A 22,800-nucleotide genomic window follows, 5' to 3' on the forward strand; every position below is an offset into this window, starting at 1 on the left:
CTCCAGACCCACAGTATATACCTCTAGGCCCCCAGTATTTAGCTCCAGACCCCCAGTTTATAGCTTATTTTATTCCGTAGGGCTTCAGTGCTGCATCTATAAAAAATAAAACCGCATTCCTCTTCTATCATGCGACGTGGACACGGCACCATGATTCGCCGGCTCAATGCTGCAGTTGACGTGATGGCACCAGTTACATGGATCATGTCAGTGGCACTGGCCGCTGCATGAATTTGTAAACTGTAGCAGTGGTGGTGACTCTTAATTTTTCGGATCTTCATATGGGGCCAATGCTTGGGCGAGACAGGGCCATTTGGAGGCCGAAGGCCCTGGGCACCCACTGATGTCGGCCACCATGACATGGCTCTATGCTGTACACTGCATGTACACTAATGTTTCCTCCTTATGTACCTTTTTCCATCAGCCCATGATGAATCATTTCCCGTGATGTCACTTTTAATTTTTGCACCAGTCACATCCTTTTACATAGATGACGAGAGAGAATGAATTTTAGTTTTGGCGCTTGTATATTTTCAATTATGACTGAATGGAAAAGCTTTTCCCAAGCTATGACTCAGGCCTGTGTGTTCCGTACAACACAATATCAGTCTTATCATGTATGTAACACATATAGTCATTAATCATAACTCAAGTCTTGTTGTAGTATGCTTCACATGATTCACATGTACTAAACATGGCTTATTTGTAGATACATAGTAAACTTTGAGCAGGCAGTATGAAGTTGTTCAAAACTGTGGTTAATTTTAACGGCCTTCAATGCTCAATGTGTACAACTACAAAGTATCATTATGAGTACTGTCAAATTTCAAGAATTTCAAGGGCTACTATCAACATACATTACTACCATGCACCACATGAAGTAACAATGGACCCACATACACGACCTATGTGGTGCAGTTTTGCAGTTAAACTTGCATTCTTTAGAAAATTCTTTGTTGATGTATCCAGTGTTGCACACCCAAGGAAATTGATATATGCCATGGTGGTGTATTTTTTCGACATTGTGTGATTTTAGATATGCGTTTTTTTTCTCACAAAAAAATGCAAAAACGATGTCTGCACAAATATTCAGCAAAAATTATACGCCACGAAGCTACATACAACTAGTGATAAATCTCCCCTAATGTATTTATTTTGAAATCTGACTTTTTTGTTCACCACCAATGCATTCCACCATTTATTCCCTTTTGTTTTGTCCAACCCTATTATCAATTTCTTGTTTGTATCCCTTGTATATTACGTTCCTGATTAGCTTTAATTCTTTTTGACGTTTTCAAGCAGTTAGCCTAGTTCCTCTATTCCCAAACCAAAAAATTTGACCTTACATTTGGTATTAACCAACAATAACTATTCTTGGTTATTTAACTTGCGTTCACATTTGTCCCATAATATTTTGAAGGATATACTACCATTATGCCGATTAAACACACATTTTCTGTTTTAGTAAAAAAAAAAAAGCACCAGTAGGAAGTGTTTTCATCTTCAAAGTGAAGCAACTGACAATACACTTAATCTTACCATGTTTCTATTTTTGTACATCTAGTCTTTCCCCGTAACAAGCTTTAAGAGGTTTAAAACAGATCTTTACTGTAATATGAGCAGTGTTTTGGGAAACATTGGGACAAGTGGATGAATCTGTGGAGCCCTCTCAATGGAATGCCAAGCACAACTTCCCCTCAAATAAGCAATATGGGATCAACTAGCTCGACTGCAGATGATATTAATGCTTTAGAGATTCATCACTGGTACAGAAAATTTATGAGAGAGTGTCCATCTGGTCAGCTAAGCCTGCATGAGTTTAAAGGATTACTTGGCCTTCAGGGCATGAATCCAGAAGCAAACAGATACATTGAGCAAGTGTTTGGTACTTTTGATATGAACAAGGTAAGATTGCAATGTTGAGTACAATGAAATATATAGCATCTTGTTATTGAAAGTATTCCATTATAATTGGATTTAAGAAAGGGTAAATGTGATGCAGCCTAGTTGATTTCTACTTTATGCTCAACTTTATTTTTAGAATGCATGTTATAGACACTGAAAATGTCTTGCAATGATATATGGTTAAAAAATTATTGAAAAACCCAGAATGTTTTATAAATAATTATCTTTGAAAATCGCATTTTAGAAAGCAGAATGTATATGTCTACATTTTTTTCCAAGAAATTGGGGTATACGTGGTCCACCATATAAAATTGTTGTAAACATCTTGAGCCTCATTCACAAAGGGAAAGGTGGCTTACAATTAGCCTTATTTGTGAAAGCAAATATGAGTAAGATTTATTATCCACTTATTAAAACTGTTAAGTCTAAGTATGCAGTGTGTAACTATTAGACAGATCTTCTCCATAGCAGAACATATCAAACTCTAATACTGCTCTTAAGTAGTTTTACATTTTTTGCATAGGAACATCTTTCCCTGAGGTAGGACTGCGAAATATCATATCCAATGTAGTCAGACCTCATGACATGAACATTATTAATTCTTTGAAGTAGCTTTGAGCAACTAAAAATGTCAAGTCGAGTCAACTGATATCCCTCTGGCATCAATTGATGGCAGAATATTTATTACCTATCTTCAGCAAATAGTCAATATATAAAGATTAAGTATTATATTTTCCATATCATTTTTCATGGAAGTATGCTGCTACATTATGGGGGCAATTTATCTTAGAATTTTCTCTTTTTTTCTCTTATTTTTGTGACTTTTTTGGCACATTTGATATACCTGTGCCCAACTTTTCCACTAGTCTAGAAAAGTTAGCCGCGCAATAATTTTTCTGTGTTGTGCTTGAAATATCCTTAAAATTCTGATGTAAACATATTTTTAAAAAATCGCTATTTTGTGTGCAAATGGAGGTTAAAAAGTTGCAAATAAACTCCAGTCCTGGCCAGGCGTGGGAAAAACTTTGGAAGAAGTTGCAGAAGAGTTTGAGATTTTTGTGTGACTATTTAATAAAAAGTTGCAAAAACCGAATAGACTCAGCCGCCTGATATATCAACCTCTAAGATACTGTAAATCAAACAAGTCCAAAACCAAGAAAAGACAAACACAAATGTCCTGACTAAAGATATATGACCCCTGATTTCTGTCAGTTTCTTTTCCTCCTCTCCCTATTTAGAACATATAAATACTTAATAATTGTAAGGGAAACATGGGAGATACAGCTTTTAGCTAAATGAGTCTCAATCCGACAGGTGTCTTAATTTTATGACAAACCTAAATCTATGACTCATTAGGGGTCATTTATCTTTAGTATGGACATTTGTGCCTATATTTTTTGGGGGGCTTGCACTTGTATTTAAGAAGTGTTCAAGGCACATTTGTGTCGCAGCTGCACTATACTGCACAGAAATGGACATTCCTGTGCTCGGTCGGACTGTGTAACACAGTGTGTTGCACGACCCATGTTTAAGGAGCACCAAAAAAAGTACTGCACTCTGTCGGAGGAGAGGGTGCCAGATTCATGTAAAATGTGTACCAGTAATCCTGAATTTGGCACCTTCTGCACACCACACAGGCAAACGGCACAGTTTTAAGTAAAGGGTTTTGCTGCATATTGCTGCTTCACCGGCGGCATTTAAAAGACGGCGGTTCTTGGCAGCTGACATCTACGTATTGATTGTGCCCCCCCCCCACCGTAATGTTATTGGGGAGCGACTTATATGGCCCAAGGCTGTTTGGTTTATGCAGATCTGTTGCAAAGTGTGCTTGTAGTATGGCAGTATATGGAAGGATCAGTCAGATAACCTAGGGTTAAAGTGCCCTAGGGTGTCATAAAAATAATTTTAAAAAAATTAATAAAGACTAAAAGTTCAAAAATAAATCCTAGAACTGACATAAAAATACATTAGTAAACATATTGGGCATTACTATTTCTCAACATTTACCAAAACTATTTTTTTTGGTAAATGTCTGCTTTTTGAGCGTAACAGCTTTACATTTTCAGTGCCCTGTTCCACTTGAGCAACTTTGCTGGCACTTATATTACCTTTTATGGTCCATTTTTCTTTCAAATAGGTTTTTCTATTTCTCAGCATGTCTGATCTATCAAAATATATTAACATTTATTCCCGGCGTTGAATCTCATAATGGTAAATAGCGCCCAAATGTGTAAAATTTCCCTTTTTTGTTTTTTACAACATATAAAACATTTAGCAAAAAGTGATCAAAAGTTGTACAGTCCTCAAAATAGTAGCAATGAAAATGTCAGCTCATCTGAAAAAATTACACCTTACACAGCTCTGTAGACCGATGTATGAAATAGTTATGTGTCAAGATAGCGAAACAAAATAAATTTTTTTGGGACACAAGGTTTAAATTTTTTAAAATGTATTAAAACACAATAAAACCTGTAGTGTACCAAATAAATATTCAGCTAAAGGTCATGGATCAAAAGATACGTTTCTTTCCATATTATAATCTAAAATCTAATTGTTTTTGATTGCTTATAATGACAAAATTCTGCCAATTGTGTTTTCTCACAGAATGTCTAAAAGCTTCAGGATAAGATTTTGGTTAAATAGTCATTATGAGTTGAACTTGCTCTTCTGCTTTATATTTCTGCAGACAACACAATTGTACTTCAGCTTCATTTGACTGTACATTTTATTTAACTATTTTCTGCTAGACAGTAACATTTATGGTTCCATAGTTGAAGAACCTTCAAAATGTTTATTTATTTACACATTTTTATTGCCGTATTAGAAATTAGTCTACATACCAATACTATCCTTATTTTATAAACCAATTTTCTTATATTATCTTATTTTATCAGATACAATTTCTTATTCCACCCTATACTCACCCAGACCCTCCCCTGACTGGTGAGAATATTATCTTCAAACCTTTTATCAATTGTATACTCTCTTATTTACCCATCTTTCTTTTCCTTAATTTTCATATTTTTGAAACTTATGTACCATATTTTCCCAAACTTTAATGTTAGGTAGACATGCACTCATCCATTTACTTACTATTAAAAACGTATCTCTAAATATTGTACATGTATTAGGGTAATTTCTGCCTATTTTCCTTTGGAAACGATAAATCATGGTCATCACCTAAAATACACAACCATATACATCCTTGAATTTTGTTTTCTAGTGACTCTTAAATTTGCTCTCTAAGTCCTAACCAGAACATTTGCATTTCATTACAGTACCACATTAAGTGATAAAAATTAGCATTTTCCATATGACATCTTAGGCAAACCAATGACTTTCTCATATTAATCTATGTAACAGCTCCAGCTTTCTCATATAATCTTTTTACAATGCAATATTGAATATGTATGATTCAAATTCATAGTACATATTTGTATGTATGTTCATATATTTTCCTGAAACTCTTTTCTTTTAATTTTACTGACAAAAAATAATTTTGGCACAGCTGGAAAGAGCCTTTGATAGCAATTCCAGTGATACCAGTATCATGCTGCTGGCTTCTTTCTAGCCTGAGATATATCTGGTATATATAACATTAGATTTAGATTCAGCTATTCCTGATGTGGGTGGGCACTTCCAGGTTGTGACATCAGCTCAGTGCAGTGAAGCCAGAACAGGACAGTATGTTTATAATACGCCGATATGAAGCATGTGATAAGCCACATGCTTGTGACATCATAACAGGTCCTACAGCCCCTCTCAACAAGCCTCCTGTTGTCTCTAGTTGTACTATACGGTTTCTACTGTTCCTATATGGTTTAGCATGGGGAGAAAGGTAAAACCTCTGTTAGCTGCTAAACCACTGCAGATAGCTAATTATAGTAAATTAGAGTATTGCTTATTTTAGCTGAGTGCAGAGTTAGGCAAAAGTTTTTATACTCTACAGTTGTACATTTTTCACAAGTTGTTCTTTACTAATATAAGATCACAAAGATCTTATATAATACACTCAAGTTTTCTCTTGTCCCCAACTTTTTCTGGATTAAGATTTCTATTAACAGTGGAGTTTTCTGAATACCAATAGCAAGATTCAATTTTATATATTCCTATTTCATCTCATCAGTAAGATTATACTTATTTCTCAGAGCTTCCCAGCTTTTGACTTCCCCACTGTCTACTATACCTGGGATATATAATAATACTTAACACTTGTTATCTTCCTAATACTTTATTCACCTCATATCAAATTCTATATAACATATTTCTTATTGGGTGACAACCTTTACTTGATATTTTTTGACCTGTTTCCAATATTTCATAAAAGTTTCTAAATATTCCTTTTTCTATTCCACATATTTTGTACAATGAATCAGTATCTTGTGCTCTATATAAATACTGTAACTATGAAACTAGATTGTATATGTATGTTTTGATATCTGGATAGCTGTTTCCCTTTTTCCCAGGAGGCCAAAAGATATTCCTGCTTAATGTTTATTCTTTTACAGTCCCACATCAGAAAATTAAATTCATTTATTATATTTTATGAAAAAATTATTGTCTAACCATATAGGGGCGCTTACAAATAGATACATTAGTTTAGAAATGATTACATATTTTATCACATAACATTGTCTCTGTTCTGATTAAATTGAATCTTTATTCTAACCTTTATTCATGTCATTGTACTTAATTTGTTACATCCTTCTACTTCTTCTGAGATTTTAATCCCCAAATAAAAGGCTCACCCTGCTGCAATATTTTCAAATTCAATTTATTACATATCTCCATCCTCCTCAATGGCATCAATACGGATTTTGGTCAGTTTATCCTTAACAATTATTTCTTACTAAATTCTTTTTTCATTTCCCTGTCTAGTAACCCTGCAGAGAGAGAACACATTTCTATCCGAGACATTTATTCAGAAATCTTGTAGCCGGGAACATTAACTGTAGCATTTCAATAAGTCTCTCCCCTATCCCTAAGTTTTTCAGGGCCTCCCATAGTCCCGATCCACCCTGTCAAACACTTTATCATCTAACGACAGGATGGAGAGGGACTGCTCTTGGCTAGTTGTATATTACCAAACATCCACCCGATGACACCTTTGTGAGGTGGGCAGGATATTATGTAAGTTACCAACATACATTTATTAATAGTTCTGTGCTACTTTCTTGATATGTAAAGTGAAGTATTATTTCTTTTACATCAGCCAAACATGAAATGGCTGCAGATGGAGGTCCATGTGATATTTAACAGTCCATGAATAATCTCCCATCAAAGACTTTAATTTTAAATTCAGGGCGTTGTTCATGAACATGGATCTCTAAAGGGTTATTTGTCATTGTACCATCTCCTATTCATACTTTTTCATTCACAATATTGCGTCTAAAGAAAAAAAAGAGCACTATTTTTTAATACCGTTCTATATTCCTCTTTAGCTTTCTCCCATTCTATTTTATTTCCTTAATTTGGAGAAATACTATATTCTTGCATATTTAAATTCACTGCTATTTTGTACCTTTCATTTTGCTTAAACCTCTATTAGAAATGCTTTTAAGGCATACAGTATCATATTCCTCCTGTACATGTTTCCCTATAGGGAATGGTAGGTAAACGGAAGAGCTTCTGTTTACCCTCCATTTATAGTTTCTATTATTCTCTTCAAAACAGAAGAGCATAATAGAAAAACCGATGGGGTAAATTTAAAGTCCATCATGTCCTTCCATTACTTTACGCCGGGGCCTTTTTTCGTTTTTGTGTTTCCATTTTTTACTCCACGCTTTCAAAAATGTATTTTATCACTTTCAAAAATGTATAAACATTTTTATTTTTCCATGTACAGAGCTGAGTGAGGGCTTAATTTCTGTGAAACAAATTGTACTTCATAGTGACGGTATTTAATATTTCATGCTGTGTACTGGAAAGCGGGAAAAAAAAATCCCAAAAAATTGGAAATTGGTAAAAAAAAAAAATGTATTTGCGCCATTTTCTTATTGGCTTGTATTTTACAGCTTTCACGGTGTGCCCCAAAGGACATGTCTATTTTATTCTTTAAGTAGGTACCGTCACGGGGATACCAAATTTATATAGATTTTTATAATGTTTTCATACATTTACAAAAATTAAAAACTCCTGTTTTCCTGTGTCTTCTGGCACTAACAGCTTTTTCATACTTTGGTGTGACTTTTGATGACGTTTTCAATGCTATCATTTTCAAGACTGCATTGCCTTTTGTTCACTTTTTATCGAATTTTTTATATTTTTCAAAATGGCATGAAAGTGGCATTTTGGGCGCTATTTTCCGTTACTGGTTATGCAAATATTTCCGATTTGCGCCGATTTTCCCTGAATTGCCCCGGGATTTTGGCGCACGCGATCATATTGTGGCGCATCGGCGCTGGCATGCACGGGATGGAAATCGGGTGGCTGTAAAAAAAAAAACAGACGGATTTGGAAAAAACGCCACATTTAAAAGAAAAGTTGCTTGACACACGCTTACCTGCCCCCCGTGTAGGACGATGAAGTTCAGTGCACTCCGGCGGACTTCAGCGCAGCAGCGACACCTAGCGGACATCGGGGGAACTACCTTAGTGAATCCAAGCCGGACCCGAATCCTCCGCAGAGAACACGCCGCTGGATCGCGAATGGACCAGGTAAGTAAATCTGCCCCAATGATTTTTACTGTTTATTTATATTTATTTCAGTTCTTGGGAAAGGAGATTTTAATTTTTAGATTATTTTTTTTCAACTTTTACTATTACTTTAACTATTACAAATTGCACATTGTAATATATGGGTCTTTGTACTAACCGATCGCCGCCTCCCCAATGATTTCACAAGGCACAACAATTGAATCCAATATGGAGGCGCCCACACACAGCCGGGATTTAAATGCCTCCTGCGGCTTTGACGGAGGCATTTACACGGTTAACAACCGCGATTAGTGCCAGCGCCGACCGTGGGTGCTACCGATGGGTGTTTGCTGCAATATGCAGCAGACGCCCACCTTGTATGGAGATGGCTCAGCCTGTATATATATACACCCACAGCCAACATGTGTTGTACTATTTTGTCAGGGGTTAAAGTACAAAAATAGCTCTGCAGTCCATTTTTTCTGAAGAATGACAGAAGCAAGCCCCATATATATAAGACAAATGGAAATGGTGGAAGGATGGGGACCTTCTATACCTTCTAGGCCTGTTATGAACTGACACTTGTCAAGGTTTGGCATCTAAGAGGACAATGGCTATGCACACTAAAATCAGCAGCATTTATAATGGTAAAATGCGTGATAAATCCCCAGCTGAGGTTCTGTAAGAACTTAGATGTGTATTGTGATATTCTGCAGGAGGTAATGTGTGTTAAGATGTTCTGTATCAGCTCATGTGTGTATTGTGATATTTTACGACATCTTAGGTATTATGTATTATGAGGTTCTTCAGCAACTAAGGTGGGAATTATGAGCTTTTACAGAAGCTGAGGTGTGTATTATGAGGTCCTGTCGCAGCTGAGATGTGTATTATAATGTTCTGTTGCAGCTGATGTGTGTATAACTAGGTTTTACAGCATCTGAGGTAAGTATAATGAGGTTCTGTGGCAGATGCGGTATGTAATATGTGGTTTTACAACAGATATGACGTGTATAATAAGGCTCTTCAGAAGCTGATGTGTGTAATGTGATGTTCTGCAGCACCTGAGGCGTGTATTATGAGGTTCTGCAGCAACTGAGGGGCGTATTATGAGTAGAGATGGGTGAATTTGTTAAAATTCGGTTTGATCCGATTTGCCAAATTTTTCGAAGAAATTTGATTCGACCCGAATCAAATCATGACGAATCACGTTAAAAAACAGGTATTTCCTTGCTGCAGAGAGCCTGTAGGGTATTGTAGAACGTTGTGCCATGCTCAAATGTGCATAGGGAGCGTGGTTTGGTCTTCAAACAATGCTGTGTTTTAGTATGACTCGCACGTTAAAGCCGCCGCTCTTAGAATCGCTTCACTCTTCAATTCCATGGGCACTTACAGAGTCCAACTTCACCAAATAAGTGAAGCGGGAACGCAGCCTGACAAGGTAGCATCTGTGCCAGCTCGAAAGGACTGAGCTGAGGGCCAAGAACTCACTATAACATCAAAGAGTGCACTCTTTATGCACTGACATCAGATGATTCCATAGATTACGAAAGAACCTTTTATGTTAAACGCGGATACATGTAGAAACCCCCCAAAAGAGTGGAGAGGGTGTCGGCAGTAATTTTGCATTGACATTACTGATCATTTTGCCCTTCATTTCATCCGTCAGTGTCTGTTTTCAATCGGTTAATAATCCATTAGTATTGCTAAAGCCAAAAACAAACAGGAGTTGATCCAGAACAGAGATGACCAGTAAATGGGATATTTGCATGTCCTCTGCGTTCTGTATCCACTCCTGCTTCTTGCTATCAATCCTGAAGCTTTTCATTCCTTCTGACAGATGAAATGAAGGGGAAAATCAAACATAGTGGCAATGTCATAGAGTGGTGGAGGGTGAAAACAGCATTATGGAAATCACAGGGTGTTCCAGGGAGAAAGCGGTCAGTTGGCAGAAGCATGAGTAGGCCATTGAGTGGCACAATGACAAATTATGGCGCTGGCAGAAACACAGTAGGCCACAGAGTGGCACAATGAAAGAGTGTGGAGGTGGTGTCAACATGGTAGGCCACAGAGTTGCACAATGAAAGAGTGTGGAGGTGGTGTCAACATGGTAGGCCACAGAGTGGCACACTGACACAGTGTGGAGGTGGTTTCAACATGGTAGGCCACAGAGTGGCACACTGACACAGTGTGGAGGTGGCAGCAACCTGCTACGCCACAGAGTGACACAATGACAAAGTGTGGAGATGGCAGCAGCAGCATGAAGTCAGATAGTGGCACAATGACAAATTCTTTAGGTGGCAGCAACATGGTAGGCCAAAGGGTGGCAGAATCACAGAGTGTGGAGGTGGCAGCAACATGGTAAGCCACAGTGTAGCACGATGATAGAGTGTGGAGGTGGCAGCAGCAGGAGGTCAGAAAGTGGCACAATTAAAAATTCTGGAGGTGTCAGCAACATGTAGGCCACAGTGGGGCACAATGACAGAGTTTGAAGTTTGAAATAAATTGGAAGTTTGAAATTTTTAATTTACGTTTGAATTTGAAGATTAGAGACGCCACATGCATCATTCATTAGAATTTCCATGAAAATATAATGTCTTTGCCAAAAAAAGAAGTGAAATTTGGGTTATACAGCTCACCCAGAATGGACAACCTGGAGCAAGAATCACTCCAGCAACTATGTGGATTTTACACCGATTTCTTGCTATTAACTTCAGCAACAAAAAAAACTGTTATTTAGGGTATACAGATCCCCCTAAATGGACACCCTGGGATAGGAGCAGAAATCACTCCAGCAACTATGTGGATTTTACACAGATTTCTTCCTATCAACTTTAGCAATGAAATAATATTGAAATTTGCGGTATATATGTACCCCAAAACGGACACCCTGGGATTGGAGCAGAAATTACTCCAGAAACTATGCGTATTTGACACATATTTCTTCCTATTCACTTCAGCAACAAAAAAAAAATGCTATTTGGGGTATACAGATCCCCCAAAACGGAAACCCTTGATTGGAGCAGAAATTACTACTGAAACTATGTGGATTTTACACATATTTCTTCCTTTTCACTTCAGCGACAAAAAAAAATGCAATTTGGGGTATACAGATCCCCCAAAACGGACACCCTGGGATTGGAGCAGAAATCGCTACAGCACAGTAGAGTACAAGCAGCTAGACACTACAGACAACGCAGTGTGAAATGCTGAGATTGCCAATGGCTGCCATTTGAATTTCCCTGAAATTCGGACCAAATCCACTTTGTTCGAATCGAATCGCCCATCTCTAATTATATGGTATGGTTCTGCAGCAGGTGAGGTGGGAATATTGAGGTTTTGGAACAGATGTGATGTGTGTGTATATATATATATATATATACACTCACCGGCCACTTTATTAGGTACACCTGTCCAACTGCTCGTTAACACTTAATTTCTAATCAGCCAATCACATGGCGGCAACTCAGTGCATTTAGGCATGTAGACATGGTCAAGACAATCTCCTGCAGTTCAAACCGAGCATCAGTATGGGGAAGAAAGGTGATTTGAGTGCCTTTGAACGTGGCATGTTTGTTGGTGCCAGAAAAAGAAAAAACATCCAGTGAGCGGCAGTTCTGTGGGCGGAAATGCCTTGTTGATGCCAGAGGTCAGAGGAGAATGGGCAGACTGTTTCGAGCTGATAGAAAGGCAACAGTGACTCAAATCGCCACCCATTACAACCAAGGTAGGCAAAAGAGCATCTCTGAACGCACAGCACGTCGAACTTTGAGGCAGATGGGCTACAGCAGCAGAAGACCACACCGGGTGCCACTCCTTTCAGCTAAGAACAGGAAACTGAGGCTACAATTTGCACAAGCTCATCGAAATTGGACAGTAGAAGATTGGAAAAAAAACGTTGCCTGGTCTGATGAGTCTCGATTTCTGCTGCGATATTCAGATGGTAGGGTCAGAATTTGGCATCAACAACATGAAAGCATGGATCCATCCTGCCTTGTATCAACGGTTCAGGCTGGTGGTGGTGGTGTCATGGTGTGGGGAATATTTTCTTGGCACTCTTTGGGCCCCTTGGTACCAATTGAGCATTGTTGCAACGCCACAGCCTACATGAGTATTGTTGCTGACCATGTCCATCCCTTTATGAACACAATGTACTCAACATCTGATGGCTACTTTCAGCAGCATAATGCGCCATGTCATAAAGCTGGAATCATCTCAGACTGGTTTCTTGAACATGACAATGAGTTCACTGTACTCAAATGGCCTCCACAGTCACCAGATCTCAATCCAATAGAGCATCTTTGGGATGTGGTGGAACGAGAGATTCGCATCATGGATGTGCAGCCGACAAATCTGCGACAACTGTGTGATGCCATCATGTCAATATGGACCAAAATCTCTGAGGAATGCTTCCAGCACCTTGTAGAATCCATGCCACAAAGAATTGAGGCAGTTCTGAAGGCAAAAGGGGGTCCAACCCATTACTAGCATGGTGTTCCTAATAAAGTGGCCGGTGAGTGTGTGTATATATATATATATATATATATATATCTCATCTGTGACATATTGAGGTTCTGCTACAACTAAAGTGTGTATAATAAAGTTCTGCGGCAGCTGTCAAAATAACTTTAGGGGGGAGGTTTGCCCACCTCAGTGAAGTTGGCCCCCCCACCTTGTTCAAATCAAACAAAATTGGTGTCAAACGTTTGTGCTGGTTTGTGCAGAAAAATTTTTTGTTTGTGCCGCTATCTATTGTTTTTCAGATTTTAATGAAAGTTTCCAGAGGTCATCAGAGGTCAACCAGCCCCCCCACATTGCCCAAACCAAACAAAGCTGGTGCCAATCAATTCTGCTACGTTTGTGCTGGTTTGTGCTGCTCAAATTTTTGTTCGTGCTGCTTTTGTTTTGGATATGTGAACAAAAATGAAAGGTCAAAAGTTCAAGCAGCCCCCCCCCCCCCAAGCAGCACAAACAAAAAATTGAGCAGCACAAACCAGCACAAATGTAGCAGAATTGTTCGACACCAGTTTGGTTTGGGCAATGTGGGGGGGCTGGTTGACCTCTGATGACCTCGGAAGCTTTCATGAATATCTGAAAAACGATAGAGGCACAAAAACGAAAATTTCTGCTGCACAAACCAGCACAAATGTAGCACAAACATTTGACACCAATTTTGTTTGATTTGAACAAGGTGGGGGGGGGGCCAACTTCACTCAGGTGTTTTGCCCAAGTTTTGAGTTTGAGTATGGGAAACTATGGTGAATGGGGTTGGCTCAGAAAACTTGCCAGTCAGGGCCCAGAAATTCCTAGTGGTGGCCATGCACAGGAGGTGTGCATATATATTATATTTAACAGTCTATAAATAATCTCCCTGCAACACCTTATTTGAATTTTAAGTTCATGAATACTATCATAAGGACTAGGCAGGGCGATTGTTCATGGACATGTATCACTAATGGGTCACTTGTCATTTTACCATCCCTGGACTTAATTGCAGATATTTGACTCTTCTCTTTTTGATTTTCTATCTTTTCTCTAGATTTTCTCCTATTCATCCTTCCCCCTTCACAATATTGCATAAATTGAGCTTTATTTTCCATATGCGTGCCCTACTGTAGCTGATTTGGGCAAAAAATTAATCAAATGCTCTCAATCAAAGTGTTTGTATGCTATGATTAATAGTATTTGATTTATTTTCTGCCCAAAGTGTGCCAGCTACATTCTAAAAATCTTAAAAGGCAGCCCCCCTAACACCAAGTGTGACCTACAAGAAGTCTAACAACATGATGTGGGATTAAGCAAAACAAGTATATCTATTGCAAAAGGAACAGAATCCAAACTGTAGACAGCACTGTTTAGACCTGGTTGGGTCTCCTCAGTACAGCGTAGGTAACTGGTTTGGCTGTGTGCGAGGCTATTGACTAGGGTTAAGGCCAATTAAGGCCGCCTTATAGGCTTGTGGAGAGTTATAGCCATAGATGCTCCACTAGGGAATTCTGGGAAGAATGCAAATCCGTTTTCCAAGGTGTTAAATGGAAAAGATATACCGGTTTGGCTTAATCCCACACCATGTTATTAGACTTATTGTAGGTCATTCTTGGTGTTAAGAGGGCTGCCTTTCAAGATAGCAAAAGCTGTGACACAGCATCAATGCTGTGACCGCGGGATTGATCCGATCCCGACTGTTAGAGCAGGGTCCCAGCTGTCATGAGAATAAAATGGATATGTCATTTGGGATGTACAGCGAAATCTGTAAAATCCAAGCCCACAAGAAAACAATTTTTTTTCCCGCTTCCCAGTACACAGCATGGGATATTAAATACCACCATTTTGAAGTGCAATTTGTTACACAGAAAACAAGCCAACACACAGCTCTGTTCATGGGAAAATAAAAAAGCTATAGATTTTTGAAGGTGGGGAGTAAAAAATGAAAACGCAAAAACAGAAGAACTGCGGTGCGAATGGGTTAAAACAGTTCTGAGACTGCAGGAGTCACTGTTACCCAACAGCTTGTGTGTGTGTAGTGTAGTGACAATGTAACCCATTCTCTGCCTGCCTGGATCACTGCTACAAGGAATACATAACACAGTTTGCATATGAACATGTTGCCTCATGAAACATACAAAATACCAATTGTGCACAGGTGCCATCCTAGGCCCAGCCACATAAATTGTGCTCTAATACACTACATATGAACCATAAATATTTTGAGCATCTTGACTACCCAACATGACTTGCACAGGTGCTCCATTGATTGAATGCTAATACCACATTCCAGAAGCACTAATATCTTTGAGACAGTGCACCTGGATAAAGCCTTGTCACAACACAGGAAACATTTAAATATTTAGCATACTACAGGTACACTATTGCAAATGTATCTGTGATGTATATTTCAACATTTGATATATTGGGACTAATGCAGCTTAATAGATATTAGATTTTGAGAACAATTATTTATACGATAGACACTAGTAACCAACAAATATCACAATTGGATTAATATAGAAAAGTAAGTGGGGTCAGGGCCCCAACCATGTCTGAAGCTATATATACCTTGCTTATATACTCATTGCCCCAGCCTGGTCATCTACATGCATTCATATATAGTTACATATTAATATGACTACAAATTTTGAGATTATTCATATTTTTTTAGATTTGAGTATGCATACAGGCTAGTTGTCCTTACAAGTTTATATTTGGTTCATCTATATTAGAGATGAGCGAACACACTCGTCCGAGCTTGATGCTCGTTCGAGCATTAGCATACTCGAAACTGCTCGTTGCTCGGACGAGTATTTCGCCAGCTCAAGAAAATGGCATCTCCCGCCGTTGTGATTTTTGGCGGCCAGAAACAGAGCCAATCACAAGCCAGGAGACTCTGCACAAGCGTTAGGGTGTTCTATTAGAATAGTGTTATGCAGGAGTGATTCTACAAGAACCTAACAGCCCTTCTTAGGCAAAAAATACAGCAATAACAGCTATGTGCTGCACACCTCTCTCATGGAGCTACAAACAGTCAAGTGTTGATCCAGTAAACCCAAATTGTAAAACATAGAAAATGAGTTCCTAACGGAGCTCCCGATTCCCTTGCTTCCGTGTGTCTTTCTCTTCCAATATGTCAAAATAGAGCAGTTCACACTCCTCCAGCACAAATTCCTGAATCCTCCGATAAGAATATACCGCTATTCAGACCAACACTCCTGCGTTTTTCTTGTGACGTCCTCCGTATGCAACATATGTTGCGGTAGATCGCTGGAAGAAATTCACCCGCAGATAGCGTAGTAAAGTTTACACTCAGGATTTATTTAGATTAAAAACATACTCACAAAAGAGCGATAAAAATGCGCATATAAAACTCCAATATGGGACGCCAGCTGCACGTTCTCGTCCGACCCTGGGTTTCGCCCGGTTTGGCTTCTTCTGGGGCGTTGCTGGCATCTCCCGCCGTTGTGATTTTTGGCGGCCAGAAACAGAGCCAATCACAAGCAAGGAGACTCTGCACTCCACCCAGCATGACGTGGTACCCTTACACGTAGATAGCAGTGGTTGGCTGGCCTGATCAGGTGACCCTGGAATAGACTAGCCCCTGCCCACGCTGCTCGGATCATTCCCTGTCTTGATGCCGTTAGGGAGAGAGCTGCTGCTGGTCAGGGAAAGCGTTAGGGTGTTCTATTAGAATAGTGTTAGGCAGGAGTGATTCTACAAGAACCCAACAGCCCTTCTTAGGGCTACAATAACGTTATATATTTTTTTTTTTATTTGCTTGTGGCTGGGCTTGCTGCCACTAGTAGTGCAGCTAGTACCATATTGTGAGGAATTTGCAGGGAGACTTGCGACCGTTGTGTTTAGCTCTTAGTGACACACATATCCATCTCAAACACCTAAGTGAGACAATTTATTAGGGGTTTGATTTGAATTAGGCACAGTCTGTTTTATTTTTTTTTTACGTTTATTTACTTTTATAACTCAAAGTAATCTGGCAAAGCAGTGTGCTTTCAGTGTAGGCTAGAAAATAGCCATAGGAGAACCCCAACGGCTTACTTAGGCCTACAATAGCGTTATATTTTACTTTTTTTTGTTTGCTTGTGGCTGGGCTTGCTGCCACTAGTAGTGCAGCTAGTACCATATTGTGAGGAATTTGCAGGGAGACTTGCGACTGTTGTGACACACATATCCACCTCAAACACCGAAGTGAGACAATTTATTAGGGGTTTGATTTGAATTAGGCACAGTCTGCTAATTTATTTTTTTTTACGTTTATTTACTTTTATAACTCAAAGTAATCTGGCAAAGCAGTGTGCTTTCAGTGTAGGCTAGAAAATAGCCATAGGAGAACCCCAATGGCTTACTTAGGCCTACAATAGCGTTATATTTTCCTTTTTTTTGGTTTGCTTGTGGCTGGACTTGCTGCCACTAGTAGTGCAGCTAGTACCATATTGTGAGGAATTTATAACTCAAAGTCAGGAGGCACAGCACAAAATCCAGTTGTGTGCTGTCAGTGTAGGTTAGAAACTAGCCATAGCAATAGGATAGCATCGTTTTGTTTAAAAAAAAAAACATACAAAAAACAAAAAAAATGTACAGTTTACACTTTAATTTTGAAAATGCTTAACCCGAGGGCTAGGAGTAGAGGACGAGGGCGTGGACATCCAACTACTGCAGGGGTCAGAGGCCGTGGTCCTCGGCGGGGTGAGACACCACCTGCTGATGAGGGAGCAGGGGAACGCCGCAGAGCTACACTCCCTAGGTTCATCATGTCTCAAGTTACTGGGACTCGTGGTAGAGCACTGTTGAGGCCAGAACAGTGCGAAAAGGTGATGTCGTGGATTGCGGACAATGCTTCTAGCCATTTGTCCACCAGTCAGTCTTCCACGCAGTCCACCCATGTCACCGAAATCAGCACTCCTCCAGCTCCTCCACCTCAGCCTCCTTCCCCCCAGTCTGCCCCCTCCCAGCAAAATTTGGCATTTGAACAGGAATACTCTGAGGAACTGTTTTCTGGACCCTTCCCAGAGTCACAAACCACTTGTCCGGTTGCTGCTGAGCTATTTTCCGATGCCCAGGTTTTCCACCGGTCGCAGTCTGTGGGTGATGATCACATTATTGACGTAGTGGAAGAAGTGTGTAAAGAGGTGTCGGACGATGAGGAGACATGGTTGTCAGACAGTGGTGAAGTTGTTGTCAGGGCAGGAAGTCCGAGGGGGGAGCAGACTGAGGAATCGGAGGATGATGAGGTGACAGACCCAAGCTGGGTTGATGGGCCGGGTGAACACAGTGCTTCTGAGACTGAGGCGAGTCCTATACCAGAACAGGTTGGAAGAGGCAGTGGTGGGGCCAGACGGAGAGGCAGGGCCAGAGCTGGTGCATCAGCGCCAAATGTTTCACGTAGTCAAGCTCCCTTGGCGAGGGCTAGATTTTCAGAAGTCTGGAGGTTCTTTAAAGAAACACCGGATGACCGATGGACTGTGGTGTGCAACCTGTGCCAAACCAGGATCAGCAGGGGTTCCACCACTACTAGCTTAACTACCACCAGTATGCGCAGGCATATGAATGCTAAACACCCCACTCAATGGCACCAATCCCGTTCACCTCCGGCCGGGCACACCACTGCTCCTTCCCCTGTGTCATCTGCTAGTCAGCCCCCTGCCCAGGACCCCGGCCCAAACACCTCCCGTGCGAAAACCCCATCTTCGCCTCCACGATCCTCCACAACATCCACCAGTGTTCAGCTCTCCATACCCCAGACGCTGGAGCGCAAAAGGAAGTATAGTACAACCCACCCACACGCCCAAGCCCTCAACGTCCACATCTCCAAACTGCTTAGCCTGGAGATGCTGCCCAATAGGCTGGTAGAGACCGAGGCCTTTCGAAACCTCATGGCGGCGGCCGCCCCTCGGTATTCGGTCCCCAGCCACCACTACTTTTCCCGATGTGCCGTTCCAGCCCTACACAAGCACGTGTCAGACAACATCATCCGTGCCCTGACTAACAGCGTTTCTGACAAGGTCCACCTGACCACGGACACATGGACGAGTGCTGCCGGGCAAAGCCACTATATATCGCTGATGACATATTGGGTTAACTTGGTGGAGGCTGGGACCGAGTCTGACCCTGGGGCTGGTCATATACTGCCGACGCCGAGGATTGCGGGGCCTACCTCGGTCCAGGTCTCAAAGGCCTACTATGCCTCCTCCTCCTCCTCCCACCCCTCCTCCACCTCCTCCTCCGAATTACCATCCGTGGGCATGGCGCCATCAGTCGGTAGCTCTAGGCACAGCAGCAGTGCCATCGCTAAGCGACAGCAGGCGGTGCTCAAACTGCTGAGCCTAGGCGATAAAAGGCACACCGCCCAAGAGCTATTACAGGGCATCACGGCGCAGACTGATCTGTGGCTGGAACCACTGAACCTGAAGCCAGGCATGGTTGTGTGTGACAACGGCCGTAACCTGGTGGCAGCTCTGCAACTCGGCAGACTGACACATGTGCCATGCCTGGCCCATGTGTTAAATCTCATAGTTCAGCGGTTCCTCAAGACATACCCCAATCTGTCTGATTTGCTCACGAAGGTGCGCCGCATCTGTGCGCATTTCAGGAAGTCCAGCACAGATGCTGCCACTCTCAGGGCAGCACCGCCTCCAACTGCCCGCTCACCAACTGTTGTGCGACGTGCCCACGAGGTGGAATTCAACATTAACCATGTTATCCAGAGTTTACCAGCAGCGCAGAGCGATTGTATACTGCCAGATGTCATCTTCCACCAGAACTGGTAGTCAGGTCAGTCAGCTTCCTCAAGTCTACAATGAGGAGTGGACGTGGATGTCTGATATCTGTCAGGTGCTGAGTAACTTCGAGGAGTCAACACAGATGGTCAGTGGCGATGCCGCCATCATCAGCCTCACCATCCCGCTGCTTGGCCTGTTGAAAAACTCTCTGGTCAGCATGAAGTCGGAAGCTTTGCGCTCGTCACAAGAGACGGGGGAAGAAGATTCCCTTGTTGATAGCCAAAGCACCCTCAGGTCGGTTTCTCAGCGCATATCGGAGGAGGTGGAGGAGGATTAGGAGGAGAATGTTGGCGAGACAGAAGAGGGGACCATTGTTCAGTCCTTCACTGTTCAGCGTGTATGGCCAGAAGAAGAGGAGTTGGAGGAGGAAATGGACAGTCAGGCCAGTGAGGGGAGTGAATTCTTGCGCGTTGGTACTCTGGCGCATATGGCAAATTTCATGCTAGGCTGCCTATCCCGTGACCCTTGCGTTCAAAGAATTTATTCCAGCACCGATTACTGGGTATTCACTCTCCTGGACCCACGGTACAAGCAAAATCTTTCCACTCTCATCCCTGGAGAGGAAAGGAGTGTGAGAATGCATGAATACCAGCAGGCCCTGGTGCACAAGCTGAAACAGTATTTCCTTTCTGACAGCGCTAGCGGCAGAGGGCGTACTTCTGCGGGACAAGTAGCCAGGGAGAGTAGGCGAGCAGGCAGCTTGTCCAGCACTGGCAGGGGTACGCTTTACAAGGCTTTGCCAGTTTTATGTCACCCCAGCAAGACACTGTCACCTGTCCCCAGTCTCGGCAGAGTAGGGCTGATCTTTACAGAAAGATGGTGAGGGAGTACGTAGCTGACCATACCATTGTCCTAAATGATCACACAGCTCCCTACAACTACTGGGTTTCAAAGATGGACATGTGGCACAAACTGGCGCTGTACGCCTTGGAGGTTCTTGCCTGCCCTGCCGCTAGCGTGTTGTCCTAGTGGGTTTTCAGTGCAGCTGGTGGCATCATCACCGATAAGCGTACACGCCTGTCGACTGACAGCGCTGACAGGCTGACGCTTATCAAGATGAATAAAGCCTGGATTTCTCAGGACTTCCATTCTCCACGAGGTGAAAGAAGCTCAACCTGAATAATGTATGCACTCCTCCTCCTCATTTTCCTCCTTCTCCTCCTCTTTGTACACTAAAGCAGAGGAAACTGGCTATTTTTTGCCAGGGCCAACTGGCTCTAGCTATAGTACTCTATGTATTTAATTTTTCTGGAGGGCCACCTACCTGCTCCTCTGGTTTGAAAACTTTTTTGGACTGCCACATACAGGAACTCAATCTATTTAATTTTTCTGGAGGACCACCTACCTGCTCCTCTGGTTTAAAAACTTTTTTGGACTGCCACATACAGGCACTATCCAAATTAAATTGTCTCCATAGCAGCCTATACACGTCGTCTTTTTAGCTGCCTCCACACGTTGTCTCCATTGCTACCTCCACACGTCATCGCCATAGCTGCCTCCAAAAGTCGTCCATATAGCTGCCTCCATGCATCGTCCCCTTAGCAAACGAGCTGTGTCAGGCAGAATTTTGGGTTTTTTTCATGGCTTCCACATCAAACTTGTTAACTTTGTCGCCACCCTGCTGTGTTATCCACAAAATATACTGGCAAACTTTTATCATTTACCGATATTATTTCAGCACTTCTTGCGCATCTGTTTACATTCCCCTCACCCGCCATTCCCCTCACCCGCCATAACCCAAACTTATAAGAACACTACTACACTTGATCTTATACAAAAGGTTCTTAGAAGTGCTGTTTGGGGAGTAGCCGAGAGACAGGGGCTTGGATAAAAGCTCGCCTGGCAGCGGAGCACCAGCTCCATCCCAAGATCCAACTAACATAGTTTTAACTGCAGCACCTTTAATCTACTACTAGTTCACTGCCTCCATACATCGTCCCCTTATCAAACGAGCTGTGTCAAGCAGAATTTTCAGGTGTTTCACCAGATACATAGTGGAACTCGGCCCATCTGTCGCCGCCATGCTGGAGACCTGAAGTTGCAATCATAGCAGCGCAATATGGATGCCCCATACTGTCGCTCTTAATCATGGAACCATTTCCGAAAAAACAATTAAAAATAGAACCACTATGTTATTCCATTATTCCTAGGTGAAATATTCAAACGACCCGGCCTGCTTTGAAAATTATAATTTTTTCAAAGTAAACGCTTCTGGCCCCACAGGCCCATTTTGGGTGGGGAGGAGCCGAGAGACAGGGGCTTGGACAGGCAAAAGCTCATCTGGCAGCAGACCGCCAGCTCCATCCCAAGATTAGGCAGCCTCAGAGGCATCCATGCATGCTGCCCCTGCTGTTTCCTGTCAATTTTGCCTCCACGATCCTCCACAGCGTCCACCAATGTCTCCATGCGCAACTTTCAACTCTCTATACCCCAGACGCTGGAGCACGAGAGGATATGCAGCGCATCAACCCCTTATCAAACGAGCTGTGTCAGGCAGAATTTTCAGGTGTTTCACCAGATACATAGTGGAACTCTGCCCATCTGTCGCCGCCATGCTGGAGACCTGAAGTTGCAATCATAGCAGCGTAATATGGATGCCCCATACTGTCGCTCTTAATCATGGAAGTCGTCTCCATGGCTGCCTCCACATGTCGTCCCCTTATCAAAAGAGCTGTGTCAGGCTCATTTTTCGGGTGTTTCACCAGATACATTATGGAACTTGGTCACTATGTCGCCACCATGCTGTGTTATCGACTAAATATACCGTCAACCTTTTGTTCACATAGGAAATCATTTCAGCGCTTCTTGCTCACCTCCTTTGGTTCCTCTCTGCCACCCATTGGTTTGAAGCCTGAGTCCATTTAGGGTATGTCGCCATGACACTCTCTAGCCTGCCGCTGCCTCTGCATGCCGTCCCCTATAGTGTCAGAGTCAATTATTAGATGTTTTAGATGCTATCTAGCCTCATTCGGTCA

General features: G+C 41.8%; 1 protein-coding gene across 1 annotated transcript in view; it reads left to right on the top strand.

Annotated features, from left to right (window-relative positions):
* The first annotated feature begins 1,614 nt into the window (after nucleotides 1–1,614).
* GUCA1C (guanylate cyclase activator 1C) overlaps nucleotides 1,615–22,800 on the top strand; it is a 57,274-nt gene continuing 36,088 nt past the window's right edge. Inside the window, exon 1 of the mRNA XM_072137112.1 lies at nucleotides 1,615–1,905. Within this exon, the coding sequence (XP_071993213.1) occupies nucleotides 1,651–1,905 (255 nt within the window). The 5' untranslated portion in view covers nucleotides 1,615–1,650. The remainder of the gene's footprint in view (nucleotides 1,906–22,800) is intronic.

This window comes from Engystomops pustulosus, chromosome 2 (assembly GCF_040894005.1).
Source record: "Engystomops pustulosus chromosome 2, aEngPut4.maternal, whole genome shotgun sequence".
Lineage (NCBI taxonomy): Eukaryota > Metazoa > Chordata > Amphibia > Anura > Leptodactylidae > Engystomops > Engystomops pustulosus.